This window comes from Gorilla gorilla, chromosome X, assembly GCF_029281585.2.
Source record: "Gorilla gorilla gorilla isolate KB3781 chromosome X, NHGRI_mGorGor1-v2.1_pri, whole genome shotgun sequence".
NCBI classification, from domain to species: domain Eukaryota; kingdom Metazoa; phylum Chordata; class Mammalia; order Primates; family Hominidae; genus Gorilla; species Gorilla gorilla.
Window position 1 is genome coordinate 130,312,690 of NC_073247.2, and position 19,309 is coordinate 130,331,998.

Consider the following 19,309-nt stretch of genomic DNA (forward strand, 5'->3'; position numbering starts at 1 on the left):
TTAATTCCTTTAGGCCAGGAATGTGTCTGCTGGAGCTTTTTAAACACGCTTCACCTTGCCCACTGCACAAAGAGCGTTTAACAAATGTTGCCGACTGGTTGAGGGGGAGCCTCTCATATTAAGAAATGCAAATAGCATAAGAGAAGTAAGCTTTACAGGCCTGGTTTGAGACAAGTATTTCCCTTCCAAATGAGTAGGCCTGTTCAGCTCCTTACTGTCAACTAGTTTGAGATCGTGTTTCTTTGATGGCTGGAAATTCAGAAGCATCCATACAGCCAAGTTACATGGTGTCTGATTTGGTGTCTGGAGTGACTGTGTAAATGATTGGGAATTTACAGGCTCACGGTGACTGCCAGGTGGGCTTGGCCATGGCCCTATACTCACAGATGCCTCTAACTATATGTGGTTCCATGGCGTCACATTTACAGACCTGCATTTAGAGCGGTGACTCTGTTTCTTTCTTTTGCAGTGTATTTATGGAAAACCTGCAGGATCTGTTTTTACCACAAATGCTTATGCTGTTGTCTCGCATCACAATCAAAATCCAGAGTTCTATGATGAGGTAAAAATACATTATCCTGACATTTCTAAAACACAGTGGTTGGAATTCTTTTTCTCTTTGAATCATTTTCATCATTTTACCGGCACTTTCAATCCCTGAGTGTTTTGTTCTATGAAAACAGAAAATATTACAACAAAACAGAGTGCTACTGGCCTGCTTGGTGCCTTTTGATGGTAGTAGAAGATTTACCCCCCAATTTAAGGGGCTCTTCGACTTGAGGTAACAATGCAGGAAACAAACACGAGAGTAGAGCTAGGGTTCTAGCCCTCCTAGCTTTGACAGTGCTGGCTCTGTAACATCAAGTCACTTTCCCCTCCAGAGTCTCCATTTCCTCAGCTTTAAAATAAGAAATTCAGAAGAGATTTTCAGAATGCCTTTCTAGCTCTTTCCCATTATGGTTTTACACAGTAGGGTGCAGCCTCTCTGTAACTGAAATACTAGGAAAGACAGTGATACAGCTGGGCCACCAGAATCCCACTGGCTGGCCTGCATGCTTGGGTGCAAAGCACATAAAGGGGTATGGTTGGGTCTCTGAGCCTCTGTGGTTCCCCCTGACTCAGCCTCTCAAATTGTGTCTCTGCCTTTGAAACCCTGTCTCTGCCCCTCTTTCCTTCTTCCTACTTCTCCACCTCTACATCTCTGTGTGCTTCCCAGCATGTCTCTTAGCATCTCTGTCACAGCCACTTCTGGTCTGTATGTATCCAGCATATCCAAATCTGTAGTCTCCTTTTGATTCCTATATGTCTCTATGGAACCTGGATGGGCATCCCAGCCCAGACGTTCTGCTGTCCCTGCTTCTCAGTCCACATGTCTCCATTCTTGGCTTGGTCTGAAACCATCCCCCCTGCTGTGGTGATTTTGCCATGTCCACCTGCTGTTGTATGGAAGCCTTATATCCCAGCCTTAGGACTTGCTCATTTCCTTCTCAATCCAATGTCCCTAGTTTCATGGCGGATGGGGAGGGGAATAGTATTTTTGCCACCCAGGGAGGGAGTATGCCCATATTTATGTGCAGCAGAGCATTACATACCCAGATGGTCTGGATGCTGTGAATAGGCATGTTCTGTAGTGAAATAGACCTAAAACAGACATTAGTTATAACATCAAAACCATGCTTTGTATGAATGATAATTGGACCAGATGTCCATCACCAAGTTGTTTAATATGTGTATCTCTATAACCAACATCAGTCACTACAAAAAACTTGATCATGTAGTAAGTAACCCACATTATTTTTAGGATACCTAAAATGAACATGGTTTTCTTTTTTATAGCTCTGATTTTTTAATATTTCCCTTTTTTCCTCCCTAATCATTCTTTTCTTTTATTATTATTATTATTATACTTTAAGTTTTAGGATACATGTGCACAACATGCAGGTTTGTTACATATGTATACATGTGCCATGTTGGTGTGCTGCACCCATTAACTCGTCATTTAGCATTAGGTATATCTCCTAATGCTATCCCTCCCCCCTCCCCCGACCCCACAACAGTCCCCGGTGTGTGATGTTCCCCTTCCTGTGTCCATGTGTTCTCATTGTTCAGTTCCCACCTATGAGTGAGAACATGCAGTGTTTGGTTTTTTGTCCTTGCGATAGTTTGCTGAGAATGATGGTTTCCAGCTTCATCCATGTCCCTGCAAAGGACATGAGCTCATCATTTTTTATGGCTGCATAGTATTCCATGGTGTATATGAGCCACATTTTCTTAATCCAGTCTATCATTGTTGGACATTTGGGTTGGTTCCAAGTCTTTGCTACTGTGAATAGTGCTGCAATAAACATACATGTGCATGTGTCTTTATAGCAGCATGATTTATAGTCCTTTGGGTATATACCCAGTAATGGGATGGCTGGGTCAAATGGCATTTCTAGTTCTAGATCCCTGAGGAATCGCCTCACTGACTTCCACAATGGTTGAACTAGTTTACAGTCCCACCAACAGTGTAAAACTGTTCCTATTTCTCCACATCCTCTCCAGCACCTGTTGTTTCCTGACTTTTTAATGATTGCCCTTCTAACTGGTGTGAGATGGTATCTCACTGTGGTTTTGATTTGCATTTCTCTGATGGCCAGTGATGATGAGCATTTTTTCATGTGTTTTTGGCTGCATAAATGTCTTCTTTTGAGAAGTGTCGATGAACATGCTTTCAATCATTCACTGTATATTGACTGAGAGAGACAGAGAGAGTATTTGCACGTGTACCTTTGTGGGTACATGCATGTGCATCAAATCATTTAAATCTGTAATTTGTCTCTTACGTACTTCCAGGAGGCATTACAAACATTCGGTTGGGATCTGATTAGAAAATTACTTGTGATACTTTATTACAACCATTAATTTTTAACTAAATTTGTATGTCATGGCTGATAATTTTCATCTTTAAGAGCAAAGTTGTGTTTTTCTTCTAGAGAAATTTCTATAAACTATAATTTGTGGATACCATAAGACCATAGTTACTTTTTGCATATTTATTTGTAATGGCTTAATTTTTTCATGCAAAAGAGAGCAACAACTTAGAAAAAAAGTTGTTTTTCAGATTCAGTGTACATTTTAAATGGGTTGCATTCATTGATGCAGATTGAGTTGCATAGTATCCCTGGGCTGTGATGATGTAGTTTTGACTTAGTGTTTTAGAAAATTCTGCTGCAAAATTGAATCCAGGAGAATCCATTGTACTCTCCAGCAAAAGTAATAAATCAACTCTCACAACTCAGAATATTGCTGTCAAATTGAGACTGACCAGAAAAGCATTTGGAATATATTTAAATGATACCTACTATTTGGCCACTTGGCCAGTCCTTTAGGAAGTATTTTTGGAGCAGTATGATGAAACTGAACTAATATGTCTGACAGTTTCAGCTTGAGAAAACGAAGTTCCATGTGTAATTTTGCTTTCATTTCAGATTAAAATTGAGCTTCCCATTCACCTACATCAAAAACATCATTTGCTTTTCACTTTTTATCATGTAAGTTGTGAAATTAACACAAAGGGAACAACCAAAAAGCAAGACACAGTTGAAACTCCAGGTACGTGTTCTCTTTAAATGTCTCTCTCTACAGTTATTTGAAAGGGAACTGTCCAGGGTATAACCTCTTTTCACCAAGCTATAGACCACTTCTCCCCTTGACCAAAAACCACTGTATTAGTTCATTTTCATGCTGCTGATAAAGACGTACCAGAGACTGGGAAGAAAAAGAGGTTTAATTGAACCTTACACTTCCACATGGCTGAGGAGGCCTCAGAATCATAGCAAGAGGTGAAAGGCACTTCTTGGCAGCGGCAAGAGAAAAATGAGGAAGAAGCAAAAGCAGAAACCCCTGATAAACCCACCAGATCTCGTGAGACTTATTCATTATCACAAGAATAGCACAGGAAAGAGCGGCCCCCATGATTCAATTACCTCCCCCTGGGTCCCTCCTACAACACCTGGGAATTCTGGGAGATACAATTCACATTGAGATTTGGGTTGGGACACAGCCAAACCATATCAAGCACATTTCTGATTTTAAAAGTTCATTGGTAAAATGCATATTATATGTTCATTTTAGTATTTCTACCAAATATCATTGTCCATATGCTTGCCAATGTGCTTAGACTACTATAAGCAACATAAAGTAATATTGCTATTCTCAAAAAGAAACACATATTGCGATACAGTATTTTTGTTATTTCTTTTATGTAGAATTGCCCAGCAACCAGAATTTTCCAGTTCTGCTCACTGAGGAATAGGGAAGTGAGCCCAGAGCCAGGGACATCTGTGAGCCAGAGGGAGGTTGGGGGCTGACTAGTTCTAATGAGAAGATAACTGATTTAACAAACTTGAATAAGCTTCAGCAGTGAAGCTCTCGTCATGGGCCCATTCAGCAAGGCTTTATGTAAACCAATGGGTAGCACCCTTAGCAGAAATAGAAGGCCTTGTGAACACAGCTTGTATCACAAGCACTTTATGAACATCAGCATGTCCTAAGATTCAGATCCCAGCTAGTCTGTATTATTCATTCATTCATTCATTCAGCAAATATTTCTGCATACAGGTTGAGCATCCCAAATCCCCAAGTCCAAAATGCTCCAAAATTGGAAACTTTTTGAGCACTGACAAGATCTTCAAAGGAAATGCTTATTGGAACATTTCATATTTTGGATTTTTGGATTTGAGATATCAACTGGTATTATGCAAATATTCTGAAAAAATCAGAAATTTGAAACACTTCTGTTCCTAAAAATTTCAGATAAGGGATACTCAAACTGTATTATGTACAAGATATTGTAGTAGGCACTTTGGAGAATACAGTGGAGAATCAAACACAGATCTCATCTTCAGTGAGGATATGATCTAGTAAGGGAAATGAGTCCTGCGTAAACAATTATAATACAAGATAGAAAGTGGTGTTTAAGAAAGTAGTGCTACGTGAACTCAGAAGAGCGAGTTATTCAGCTGGTGGAGAGACGAGTGGCTGAGAGTCAGAGAAGGCTTCTAGGAGATGGTGTTTGAGTGAGGCCTTAAAGGGTTGGGTGGGGTTTGATAATGCAACAATGGCAGGAATGTAGAGGATTATGGGGTGAAGGAACAGCTTGTACAGAGGCAGAGTATCAAGAGGCATGGACAGGAACCACAAGTAGTTCACTAAGCCTGGAGCACAGGGTGCTAGGAGGGGGATCATAGGATGTCAGGTTGAACAGGAGGCGTCAGATTTTGGAAAGCCTTGAATACCAGGCTATAGATTTTATTTTATTTTCTATCACCACAGTGGAACTATTGGAGGGTTTTAAACATTAGAGCAGTTTTTCAGGAAAACCAACCAGGCAGCAGTATAATGGGCAAGGCAAGTAGAAGCAGGAAGAGGAAGAAAGGAACACCAGTTAGAGGGTTATTTCAAAAGTCCAGGAAAGGAAGAGGCCACACTATGGCAGTAGCAGGCAGGGCAGAGAGAAAGGGAAGTGCAGAAGAAGAACATACTGGACCTGGAAAGTGATTGGCTATTAGAGAGATGATTTAGTTAGCAATGAAGTTTCAAAACTGGGTGATTGGAAAGAAGGTATTGCCAATAGCAAAACTGTGGGTAGGGATGGCAGGTTTGGGACATCAGTTGAGTTTTAGGTGCTAGTGAGACATTGGAGTGATACCCAGCAGGCAGCAGGACTGAATATGAGGGAATTCCCTTTGCGGGTAGTATGGATATGTTCTTTATCCCCATAGAAACTGCAGTTAGTTCAGGGTAGGGGCTTTGAGGATTGAGAAGAAAACTGGCAGAACGATGAGAACCCATGACCATGTGTACATCCTGAAAGCTAAATTACCGATTCATTATCCAAATCCTAGACAGAAGTGGACAAGATGCTCAGTGGAGCATGAAACAGTTATTCCGTGTGCCACTCATCACTTTGAACTGTGCATTCTTTAAGTGGCTTCCCACCTTTGAGCCAGATGGTGTGCTTGACATTGTACCTTTATAGCTTCCAAGTGCTCTCTATGAGTTTTGAATAGGGGAAACGCTTGGTCGTGCTCTGATTCATTTACAGTACAAAAATGTTGCCTAAGCAATCCCACAGAGACAGAAAGTAGACTATCGGTTGCCAGGGGCTGGGAGGAGAGGGAAATGGGGAGTGACTTCTAAGGGCTATGGGATTTATTTTGGGGGTGATGAAAAGTTCTGGAATTAAGTGGTGGTCATGGAGATACAACTTTGCAAATATACTAAAGACCACTATATGTACACTTTAAATAGATGAATTGTATGGTATATCTGAATGAGGTCTCAATAAAAATTTCTATTTAAAAATGTTGCTTAAGAACAAGAAATAGATTTTCCTTTCATTTTCCTATTTTCTGGGCTGGAAATCTTTTCTCATTTGTCAAATTTTTAGTTTAACTACTTTGACAGAGTCATTTCTAATGGTTCTTCTGCTCAAGTTACTTTCCTCTGCTTTTTATAAAAGAAAAGGTCTGGGTAAAGCATTTCTGTAGTTGAACTAGTAAAGATGCCCGTCAGGCACATTTCGGAGTCTGAGAAAGCCATTTAGTCTACTTAGAGAAGCAATGTTTTAGTCTCCTTTTAAGAATTAAAGCATTTGCCAAATTAAACACATAAATGAAAACATTCTAACCAGATTTGTGTTGACTTCTGTGTTCACAGTATCACACACACACTCACACACAGAGTCACACAAATAATTTTAAAGAATCAGAAAGCAGTAGCTTTAAAAAATGTTCTCCAGCCAATACCCTCTCTCCTATGCCAAAACTCAGTCCAGAGCAAGCTTTTTTACAGCTGAGTTATAAACACTTGAATCCCAGAGTAATTTCTATAATGGAAATACTGACACCACTCAACTTGAGCAACACAGATGGCTCTGGCTTTTTTAGCTAGAACATGATGAGTTTTCTAATTGAAAGCCAAAAGGCTCTTTTGGGGAGAACTGTTAAGAAATGTAGAGATTGGGGAAAATCTCTTGATGGATTCAAGTCATAAACACTGTTTCCTGCCTGCATTCTCCTACCTACACCTACACCTCTTCCTTCTGTAATCAGGACAAGTCTGCCTAACTAAATGATTTATGCCTACTGCCTTGTATAAATATGGAGTGTAGCCATGACTTTGTGACCTTAATTTTCCATAGTTCCTTACCCTAGGGTTGCCATAAGAAATTTTGGAACATGTGATTGTTATCTGAAATAGTCTCAGCCGTGAGACTCTGCACTCTTAGTGTAAGAATGGATGAGAACTATCTGAGCCTTTTGAAAATAAATCTACCAAAAATATTTCCCAAAGCATAAAGATAATGGTATCGATGCGCTTTTAAAGGTTTAAAATGTTTTCATATAATCTCACTCTAGGTTTCTCAATAATTCTTGTAGATGGAAAGGCCATGTTGCTGTTCCCATTTTTATGGTCAAAGAAATAGAGTACATAACTTGTTAGTGGCCAGGCTGGGATTCAGAGTCGATCCAAACCCATTGTTCCTTCCCCAGTACTCAGTTGCCCAGCACCTGAACTCCCACATACAGATCCCTGGCGACATCACCACCCTGCCCTGCCCCCTAGCAGTCAGCCATTTGTGTAGCTGATTGCATTTGATATTTCATTTCTCACGGTTTGTTATTATCTTGGCAGTTGGGTTTGCCTGGGTACCTTTGCTGAAAGATGGTAGAATCATCACATTTGAGCAGCAGCTGCCAGTTTCCGCCAATCTTCCCCCAGGCTACTTGAATCTGAATGATGCAGAATCAAGAAGGGTAGGAAAATACTGCATTTGTTGAAGTAATCATGATTAAATGTGCAAAAAATAGAATTCTGTTGGTCTCGATTGTTTAGTACAATGTTACTCAAAGTGGGGTCTGAGGGCCGGTGCGGGTCCACAACAAAGATAAACATGGAATGTGCATGTTTAGAATTTATAGCAGTTTGACAAAGTAATTTTATGTCTGTTGATTTTAATAATTTTTTTAGTGGGGCTCAGATTTTGTGCATAATTTTAAAAAATTATTTAAGTAATTCATTTTATCATAATTTATAAAAATAGTCTGCAAAGGATTGGAAATGTAAAATGATTTATGATACATTTATTCTAAAGGCAGGGTATTTTCTCCAATAATCTCTTGGTATGAAATTAATACATTCATTTCTGAAAAAAATGTTTAAATGCATAAAGGTATTATGTGTTATTCATCTATCCATTATTATGTTATAGAATCTCAATTTTCTGTTCACAGCAATGTAACGTGGATATTAAATGGGTAGATGGTGCAAAGCCTTTGTTGAAGATTAAAAGCCACTTAGAATCTACCATTTACACTCAAGTAAGTTGCATCGTTTGAATTTTGTCAATTTTTATACTTGAGTTTGTTTGATTAAAATAGACCACATTTGATTCCTACAGCCTTAGAGAATATGTGACCTGCAAGATTTTCTCATTAGTAGTAACATCTGGCCAGGTGCAGTGGCTCATGCCCGTAATCTCAGTACTTTGGGAGGCTAAGGCAGGAGGATTGCTTGAGCTCAGGAGTTCAAAGCTGCAGTGAACTATGATTGCGCCACTGCACTCTTGCCTGGAAGACAGAGTAAGACCCTGTCTCTTAAAAAAAAAAAAAACAGTCATTCTATCTCAAATATTATAGTTCCTCTCAAATTACATGATCTTTTAATTCTCATTAACTGATTTGAGCCTCACAGAACTCTGAAAGGAATGTGGAAGCCATCATCTCCATTTTATAGGTGAGGAAACTGAGGCTCAGGCAGGTTAGGTGACTTACCCAAGGTCACAGAGTAGTAATCAGGGGAATCAGGTCAAAACACACATTTCATTATTCTGGTTCCTGATGTAGTCCATGCTATCTACAGAATCAGTGTATATGGATTCCACATAGGACAGTTGGACTCCCTTGCCAGTGAAGTGCCATGGTAAATTTGGGTACTGAATGCCTGAGACTATTGTTCTGCTAACTTCCTGCTGCTATCTTTTCTTTATCAGTTCACATCTTTGTTATTTATTTATCTGTATCTTTTTCAGTTCATACCTTTATTCCTGCTTATTTCATTAAAATGGAGAAGCAGCCCAACTTCATAGAACACACTAGTCAAAGTCGGAATCAAATGAATCTTTAGCTAGTTGGGCATAAATGGTGGCCTACCCCATGTGCTTATGTACATGCCAGATTTACCTGGTTTTGCTGCTTTGTATAGTGGTCAAGAGCTGCTGAGCCTGGGCATTAGAATACCGGATAAATAGGTCTGCAAGATACAGGAGGAGGGAGAGGTAGAGAGCTTGCATTTGAGGATAATGAATCAAATTTCATATGGCTGTTTCCATCTGTGTTCCAGGATCTGCATGTGCACAAATTCTTCCATCATTGCCAGCTGATTCAGTCAGGCTCCAAAGAAGTTCCAGGGGAGCTCATTAAATATTTAAAGGTAAATGAACAGCAGCTTTCTGCGAAAGGTTTGTTTTTCATGTCTTTCTGTTGCCACATTTTGGTGTGGAAAAAAAAGCAAACAGACAGTTTAAAATATTTTTGGCTGTATTTCCTCAAGAGAATACTTTCTATGATGTATTTTTCCATCATGTGGCTGTTTAGACGCAGACAGCAGAGTGGCGACATTAGGAAGAAAATGTAATAGCCACAATGCAGCATCATATTTTTGAAACTCTCATGAAAATGTTTATTTCAGGTCCATAAATTGATTTTTCAGGGCTTTTCTCTTCCTGCTGACTGCCCAATAAAGGTGGAGGATGCTGTGGGGGAAAGGGCCAGGAGGAATGGAATCACTTTGACTTGGAATGAAATGTGAAATGGTTCTTGTGTCCATGGGTGATAGACTAACAAAGGGGCTAGCTAATGAAAGACACATATTTTATGCATGTTGGCATGTTGTATCTTACCACATGTATAGAGGACCTAACACTTGGTTTTTTCCCTGTGTGCTAGGACTACAGTGCATATCATAATTTGCCTGACAGTGGCTCTCTTCTTTTAATTGTTCCTTTAGTAAGATAGCTATAGCAAGTCTGAGGAAATATTATTTTAAATGAAACATCTTTAGGATTTACCTTTGGACATATGCTATTACTTAATGATATACTCAGGAAACAAAAATGTTCATTTCTTTCAGAGAGGTAGTATGAGATGAGATCAAATATATGGGTTCTGGAATCATAAACTGAGCTTGTATCCCACATGTCACTTACTAGCTCTGTAACTGACCATGACCAAGTTACTTCTCTGAGCCTTTGTTTCTTCATCTGTCATGTGAGGATAACAATAGTGCCCATCTTGTAGGGTGGTTGTGAGACTTAAATGAGATGATGGAGCTGGGCATGGTGCCTCACGCCTGTAATCCCAGCACTTTGGGAGGCCGAGGCAGGAGATTGCTTGAGCTCAGGAGTTCAAGACCAGCCTGACCATCGTGGCGAAACCCCGTCTCTACTAAGAATACAAAAATCAGCCAGACGTGGTGGCACACGCCTGTAATCCCAGCTACTCAGGAGGCTGAGGCAGGAGAATCGCTTGAACCTGGGAGGCGGAGGTTGCAGTGAGCTGAGATTGTGCCAGCCTGGGTGACAGCGAGATTCTGGTTTGTTTTCTTTTTTTTTTTTTAAAAAAAAAAGAAAGAAAAAAGAAAAAGATTAGGGCATCTGCTAGATAGTAATCGTTCATGCCACACTTATTTCTTTAGTGCTTCCTATGGGCCAGGCATCATTCTAAGCATTGGAAATTTAAGTGGAGAAAACAAATAATATCCCTATTGTCAAAGAGCTTACTTGTTGAGACAGACAATAAACACATAAGTTAATAAATATATACGTCATCTCATATGGTAACAACTGTTATAAAGAAAACCAGCACAATGAAGGGGAGCAGGGATTTACAAGGGGTCCCTGTTTTAAAGTGGCCAGAGAAAATCTCTCTAGTAAAGGCACATTTGAACAGAGACCTAAAGGAAATGAGAGTGCCAGCCATGTAGATTTCTCGGGGAGAGCTGGGAACAGCAAGTACGAAGGCCCCGAGGAGCTTGGCTTGGTGTGTTTGGGGAACAGCAAGAATCCCAGTGTGGCTGGGACACAGAGTGATAGGACATTACTTCGGGGAGGTTGCTGGGAGCTTGTCGAGTAAGGCTTCATAAGCCATGGCGAGGAGTTTGAATTTACTCTGAGTGAGATAGGAATATGGAGCTTTGGACAGAAGTGTGACATGATGTGACTTTGGTTTTTAAAGTGTCATTCTGCTTACCATATAGAAAACACACTGTTGGAAGAGTAGAAGGGAGACAGTCAATAACTGGTGGCTATATGGCTATATGTTCTTAACTATCATTAAGACGTATAATAGGCCAGGTGCAATGGCTCATGCCTGTAATCCCAGCACCTTGGGAGGCCCAGGCAGGCAGATTGCTTGAGCCCAGGAGTTCGAGACCAGCCTGATCAACATGGTGAAACCCATCTCTATAAAAAAATACAAAAATTAGCCGGGCATAGTGGCACACACCTGTAATCTCAGCTACTTAGGAGGCTTAGGTGGGAGGATCGTTTGAGCCTGGGAGGTTGAGTCTCCAGTAAACTGTGATCATGCCACTGTACTCCAGCCTGGGCCACAGAGCGGGACCCTGTCTCAAAAAAAAAAAAAAAAAAAGAAAAAAGTATGATAATCATCTAACTTTTAAATCCTTTCCTCAGGTAAATATCTAGGACTTCAATATGTACGAATGCTTTGTTAAGGTTTGTTCTTCACATGGGAAAGTTTTATAAAAGTTTTAATCAAGTGGAATGGAAAAGAACATCATTTTCATATATACGGGTATTCTTAAAATAGAAAAGTGCTCATATTTGTTTTTTTGAAGATGTGGAATTTCTGGTATTTATGTGACCTACGCTCTCCCTCTAGTGGTAGTCAATGAAATACCATGTGATTTCAGAAATAGCCAAGCTCCTCTTTATAACCTTAGTGCTGAAAAGGATTCTTAAGACTTTTTTTTCTTTCTTTCTTTTTTTGAGACAGAGTCTCACTCTGTCGCCCAGGCTGGAGTGCAGTGGCGTAATCTCAGCTCACTGCAACCTCCGCCTCCTGGGTTAAAGTGATTCTCCTGCCTCAGCCTCCCGAGTAGCTGGGACTACAGGCGCCCACCACCATGCCCAGCTAATTTTTTTTTTTTTTTTTTTTGTATTTTTTAGTAGAGATGGGGTTTTGCCATGTTGGCCAGGCTGGTCTTGAACTCCTCACCTCAGGTGATCCACCCACCTGGGCCTCCTAAAGTGCTGGCATTACAGGTGTGAGCCACCATGCCCGGCCAAGACTTTTTTTTTTTTTTTTTTTTTTTTTTAACAGATGAGGAAGCTGGGGCCCAAGTAGAGGTGACTTGCCTGTAGACATTCATCTGGTTAGTAGCAGAACTGGGGTGAGACTATGACAAGTCCCATGTTCTTTCTACCACACCTTGCTATCTCTTGTTCCTATAAATGACATTGTTTCGAGAATTCATTTACCATCCACTTGTTGAGCTCTTGTTATATATTTAGTATTTTCCTAGCTCTTTGAGGCTTACAGAGAAGAATAATTTAGGGTTATCGTCCATAGGGGAACTTACAGTCTAACTGAAGAGACAGGACATACATAAGTTAAATGACAGTCTGTCAATAATACAATTAATAGTTCAAAGCAATATATGATTAAATGTCCAGTATGTGATACAGGGCACAAGTGCTGAGGGTTCGGTGAACTGAGGAACTACTGTAGACTAGAGGGCTCCTGTCTTTTTTTTTTTGGAGACAGAGTCTCACTCTGTTGCCCAGGCTGGAGTGCAATGGTATGAACTCAGCTCACTGCAAACTCTGCCTCCCGGGTTCAAGCTATTCTCCTGCCTCGGCCTCCCAAGTAGCTGGGATTACAGGCATGCACCACCATGCCTGGCTAATTTTTGTATTTTTAGTAGAGACAGGGTTTCACCATGTTGGCCAGGCTAGTCTCGAACTCCTGAGTTCAAGTAATCCGCCTACCTCAGCCTCCCAAAGTGCTGGGATTACAGGTGTGAGCTGCCGCGCCCGGCCTTTCTTATTTTATTCATTTATTCAGTAAGTCACCAAATATTTATTGACCATGTAGTATGGGACAGACATTGTTCTGGATGCTATGAATCAAATGGGGAACAGTTTAGACAGCATACCTTTTCTAGTTGTGGTAGAGAGATTATAAGTGAGTGCCATGAAGAAAAGAGCAGGTTAATGAGCTCCAACATGACCAGGAGTGTATTCTACGTAGAGTTGTCAGGGAAGGCCTATTGGGGGAAATAGCATTTGAAGATGAAAGGATGAGAGGAAGACAACCTTAGAGGGTAAAGTCATGTAAAAGGATAACAGAATATCACAGTAGGTGTAAACACCTTACATCAGCATGTTTGAAGGACAGAAAAATAAAAGACCGTGTAGCTATAGTACAGTGTGCATTGTGAGGGGAGGATGGCAAGTGACAGGTTTGGCGGGACAGGCCGGGTATGTCGTAGGCATGGAAGCTTATGATAGCTCTTTGTTCGTGGTAGTTTGTTTTGTTTTGTTTTGTTTTTTAACAACAGAAAGATGGCAATGTCTAATTTGCATTTCAAAAAGAACACTCTGGCTGTCATGTTGAGAATAAATTACAGAGGACTGCTACTGGTAGCAGGGAATGCCCATCTCTCTTTTCTACCTGGCACTATTCTATTTATCATTTACCCTTTCTCATCTCTGAGGCCTTACCAGACATTCCCTACCCACTTGCACACTCAGTTGCTTCTTTGTGCATTTTGTATATTCCATGATCATACTGTTTACTGTTGATATTGCAATTATTTAGTTCCATGTGTTTATCCTCTGTACACTGTGAACTACTTGATGGTAGAAACCATGGCCTTTATTTGTTTGGGTTTACTTTTGTTTTTGGTGTGCTTGGCTATTGGAAGTTCATTTGTTTGCCCTTTGTCGAATGAGAAAATGAATGGTTTCACTGAAGTGGGGATTTGTACTTGCCTTGAAAGAGTAGCCAGGATTTGGCTAAAAATGATGAACAGACACAAAGGCAGGAAAGTATATGATATATTCAAGAACAGTGAAGAAACCAGAGATACCAGTTTGGCCTTGTAGAGAACAGTGATGATTGTTTAGGCTGAAAATGTCAGTTAGGTCTGAAATAACTTGGTCTTGATACTCTAGGCCAGGATTTCTCAATCTTCGCACTATTGACATTTTGAGGTAGAGTTATTCTTTGTCCGTGAGGGTCTGTGTGTGCGTCGTAGGATATTTAGCAGCATTGCTGGCCTCTGACCACTAGATGTCAGTATCACTCCCTGGCTGTGACCACCAAAACTGTTTCCAGACATTGCCAAATCTGTCGAGAACAAAATGGCCCCTGGTTGAGAACCACTGCCATAGGCTATGGGGAGACATCGAAAAAATCTTGGCAGGAGGTAGTCTAATGTAACGAGTATTTGAGGAAGATTAATTTAGAAATGAGATTGGATGTATTGAGAGTAAAGAGAAATTGTACAGAGACCTGCTAAAAAGAAAATGATTTATACTATTTTGGTTATCGATTAGAGGGTCTTGAAGACAGATTGTGGCAAAAGTCAGGGAATCTGGGAAAGAGAATTTATGAGTTTTTTAAGTACAGAGACTTGATTTATCCACCTATTTCCCCTAGCACTACACATTGAATTGATATAGAAAGATGCTCAGCGAGGTTTGTTTCCTTTTTTTTTGGTTAGCTGGTTGAGTGAGTGAATGTGGAGAGAAGGGAAGAAAGAAGAAAGAAATTGAACAGCTTTCACTGTTTGTATTATTTCTCTGTATATATGATCACGTTTCTTCTTTTTGATGTTTGTAACGCACTTATCATTGGAGACACAGTGTTAGCACTTTGAAGGAAATGTGAGATTCTTAGACTGCAAAAGTGCTTCCGTTTTGTAGTGGTGATGGTGTAGAGCCAATTACATATAGAACCACTCTTTATTGCATTCCACTTAACTTGTCACCAGATTAACTGATGCCTACATTCCCCTGCAGAACATACAGAATGCCTGGGGGTTAGTAGATGCATCTCCAGTATCATCTCCAAACATGTCTGTTCCTCCCCACTGCCCCAGGCAATTGAGTGTTGGTTTACCAGGAGTCAGTTGTCAATTTTCTAAAAACTGTTTATCCAAATTATACTTATTACCTTTAGTAAAGTATTTAATATTAAATAACAAAATCTGAGTGCCAAATAGAGGTGTGGATTAAGTAATTAACAAAAAAGCCCCCTATCCAATGGAAAGCTCACTTTTAATTGAGCTTATACGCTAGTCAATGTATTTCTCATTACTTAATTTTTTTGCTGTTTCACATTTGCAAATTTTATCATATTTCTGTTTGTTTTCATAACTAATAACGACTTAATTTTAGTGTTTGCATGCCATGGAGATCCAAGTCATGATACAGTTTCTACCTGTAATTCTTATGCAACTCTTCCGAGTTCTCACAAATATGACCCATGAAGATGACGTTCCTATCAACTGCACCATGTGAGTTTTGGTGTTATAATACAAAGATGCTATTTATTTGAGATCTTTCTTATTTTTTAATGGAGGTATTCATTACTATAAACTTCCCTCTTAGAACTGCTGTTGCATTCCATAGGTTTTCGTATGTTGTGTTTTCATTGTCATTTGTCTCAAGATATTTTAAATTTTCCCTTTTCTTTTTTGACTCAGGAACATGTTTAATTTCCACCTATTTTGAATTTTCCACGGTTTCTCCTGTGATTGATTTCTAGTTTCATTCCATTGTGGTTGGAAACAACACTTGATATGATTTCAGTCTTCTTATAATTCTTAAGGCTTGTTGTGTGGCCTAACATATATGGTCTATCCTGGAGACTATTCTATGTGCTCATGAAAAGAATGGATATTCTGTTGCTGTTGGACGGAATGTTCTGTATATGTCTGTTAGGTCTATTTGGTCTAAGTGTAGTTCAAGTCCAATGTTTCCTTATTACTTTTCTGTCTGGTTGATCTGTCCATTGTTGAAAGTGGAGTATTGAAGTCCTCTGTTTTTCTATTGCAATATATTTCTCCTTTCATGTTCGTTAATATTTGCTTTATGTATTTAAGAAGATAAATATATAAGTTCCAATTGAACTTTTTCCAGTTATGTAAATGTTCTGCACTTGTGTTGTTCAATATAGCAGCCACCAGCCACATGTGGCTATTGAGACTTCAACTGGGGCTGGTTCCGCTGAGGAACAGAATGTTTTTTTTTTTTTTTTGAGACAGAGTTTCGCTCTTGTTGCCCCTGCTGGAGTGCAATGTCTCACTTCGCCTCCCGGGTTCAAGCGATTCTTCTGCCTCAGCTTCCCGAGTAGCTGGGATTACAGGCGCCCGCCACCATGCCCGGTTAATTTTGTATTTTTAGTAGAGATGGGGTTTCACCATGTTGGTCGGGCTGGTCTCAAACTCCTGATCTCAGGCGATCCATCCGCCTCGGCCTCCCAAAGTGCTGGGATTACAGGCGTGAGCCACCGCGTCCTGCAGGAACTGAATTTTTAATTGTGTTTAATTTTAATTTTAATCAATTTAAATAGACACAGGTGACTAGGGATACATATTTAACAGAATGTGGCCCCAAGCCATCAATTTTTACTTGAAAGAATAAGGAAGTATTATTTTTATGTGAAAACAAACAAGGATATATTGTAGAGTAGAATGCAAAATGCACCTGAATTTTGAAATCAAAACAGGGTACTTAAATTGTGGGCTGAGTGCTGGAAGTTTCTGGCTTTGGCTTTGCTGCCTCTGCTGTTGCCACAACCTCTTCCAGCAGGCCTCACACCACAGCCACACACCATTTGCATGCATCGCTGCTGTTGGGGATAGTGTGGTTGAAAATGGAAGAAACTTTAGGCCAGTGGTTTCCAAAACATGGTTCCCATACCAGTAGCATCAATATCGCCTGGGAACTAGTAAAATTGTTAATCATTGAGCTTCACTCCAGACCTACAAAATCAGAAATTCCGGGAGAGGGGCTGAGCAATCTATTAAAAGGGCCCACCAGGTGCTTCTGATATATACTAAACTTTGAGGACACTGCTAGTCTCTTACCCCCAATTATAGTTCATATCATTACACCTGCCCCGGCTCTCCCTTCCTTTTCCCCCTGTTGACATGCTTTTCATTGCATCTTTATTCCTTTCCTTTCTTTCTCCTTTCCTTTTCCTTTTCCTTTCCTTTCCCTTTCCTTTCCTTTTCCCTTTCCCTTTTCTTTTCCTTTCCTTCTTTTTTTTTTTTTTAGGTGGAGTCTAGCTCTGTTGCCCAGGCTGGAGTGCAGTGGTGCGATCTTGGCTCACTGCAACCTCTGCCTCCTGGGGTTCAAGCGATTCTCCTGCCTCAGCCTCCAGAGTAGCTGGGATTACAGGCGCCCACCACCACACCCAGCTAATTTTTGTATTTTTAGTAGAGACAGGGTTTCACTGTGTTGGCCAGGCTGGTCTCAAACTCCTGACCTCATGATCCACCTGCCTTGGCCACCCAAAGTGCTGGGATTACAAGCATGAGCCACCGTGCCGGGCCTTCTTTTTTTTTTTTTTTTTTTTTTTTTGAGACAGAGTCTCTCTCTGTTGCCCAGGCTGGAGTGCAGTGTTGCGATCTTGGCTCACTGCAAGCTCCGCCTCCTGGGTTCACACCGTTCTCCTGCCTCAGCCTCCCGAGTAGCTGGGACTACAGGCTCCCGCCACCGTGCCTAGCTAATTTTTTGTATTTTTTGGTAGAGACGGGGTTTCACTGTGGTGTCAATCTTGTGCCCTCGTGATCCACCCGCCTTGGCCTCCCAAAGTGCTGGGATTCAGCCTTCATTTTATCTTTCTATTCTCTTCCTTTTATTCTCACTAGAGGAGATCTCAGTATTTACCTAATTTGAAGTCTTTTACTGGATAGTAGCTACCGCCATGCTTCAGACACATACAGAGATTTAGAAACAGATGTAACATCTGGGTTGACAAATTAAATGTCCTTCTTTTGAACTAGGAAATATATTTCATAAGGCCCAAGCATGTTAGATGCTGAAATCTTTGTTATGCCTAAACTATCACCATTATATCTAATGCAATCATCTCACTTTTAATTATTCAGGCAGTGTTAGATGTTTTGGGGGCTAGACATGACGATCTTAAGAATCAAAATATGTTAATTCATTATAGCATGACGTGCTGACTCTTGTGAATGTCGTTTCAGGGTTCTCTTACATATTGTATCAAAGTGCCATGAAGAAGGCTTGGATAGTTATTTAAGATCATTCATAAAGGTTTGTGGAGTAAAGTTTCTTTCTGAGCAATTTGTTTTATGTGACAATTTTGTCTTACAGTTCATTTTTTTTGTTTGTTTATTTGTAGTATAGCTTCCGACCTGAAAAACCGAGTGCTCCTCAGGCCCAGCTGATACATGAAACCCTGGCTACTACGATGATAGCAATATTGAAACAATCTGCAGATTTTTTATCAATAAACAAATTGCTAAAGGTATGAACACAGGACACAACAAGGAACAAAAGCAGCCATAGACACACTTTTTTTGATACCCTCCTGTTTCACTTCTAGTCTTTCATCAGTTTCACATGTGACCCGTCCTCTCTCCACCACTTTGCCCATGCATCCTTTTCCTGAAGTTCTCCACAGAACCTTCTTCACCCCAACTACCCACCCCCTGCCCTCATTTAAATGTGTAAAAGAAAGAATTTTGGATCAGATAGACCTGAGTTAGAATCCTGTATCCATCGCAAAATAGTTTTGTGACCTGGGGCCAGTTATTTAACATTTCTGAGCCTCCAAGTCCTCATTTCTAAAATATAAGTAAAGCATTTAACACATCGTTCCTGGCACATTGTAGGCACTCAAGAAATGATAGCTCTTATTATTGTCATTATTTTTATTACTTCTTTTATTAATGGTAGAATTTCGAGTATCTTGGAGTATATCTGATTGGGGCTTCTCTCTACTCTTCAAATTACATGAGGTAGGCAAACATCTAGGCTACTTAGGCTGCACGAATGTCACATCAAGAGCAGGGTTGGGGTCCAAGCTAAGTGCAGGTGGTAATAAGATTCATTGTCTATAGAGCATTTAAAAGCGGTAACAAGATAAACTAGAAGTTAGTTTGCTCTTATTACCACGTGTGGGCAATCAGAAACAATTTTGGGGATAAAATACTCCCCAGTGGGACAAAGGTTCCCATCCTTCCTTTATATATTACCAGT

The 19,309-nt window shown here is 40.3% G+C and overlaps 1 protein-coding gene across 4 annotated transcripts in view; it reads left to right on the top strand.

Annotated features, from left to right (window-relative positions):
• The window catches only part of DOCK11 (dedicator of cytokinesis 11), a 190,080-nt gene that overhangs the window by 94,040 nt on the left and 76,731 nt on the right, over positions 1–19,309 (top strand). For all 4 annotated transcript variants that reach the window (XM_031006107.3, XM_063703173.1, XM_055376223.2 and 1 more), the window contains exons 19-26: positions 470–562; positions 3,471–3,594; positions 7,681–7,802; positions 8,280–8,366; positions 9,388–9,477; positions 15,470–15,588; positions 18,292–18,361; positions 18,450–18,575. In XM_031006107.3, the coding sequence (XP_030861967.2) occupies positions 470–562; positions 3,471–3,594; positions 7,681–7,802; positions 8,280–8,366; positions 9,388–9,477; positions 15,470–15,588; positions 18,292–18,361; positions 18,450–18,575 (831 nt within the window). The remainder of the gene's footprint in view (positions 1–469; positions 563–3,470; positions 3,595–7,680; positions 7,803–8,279; positions 8,367–9,387; positions 9,478–15,469; positions 15,589–18,291; positions 18,362–18,449; positions 18,576–19,309) is intronic.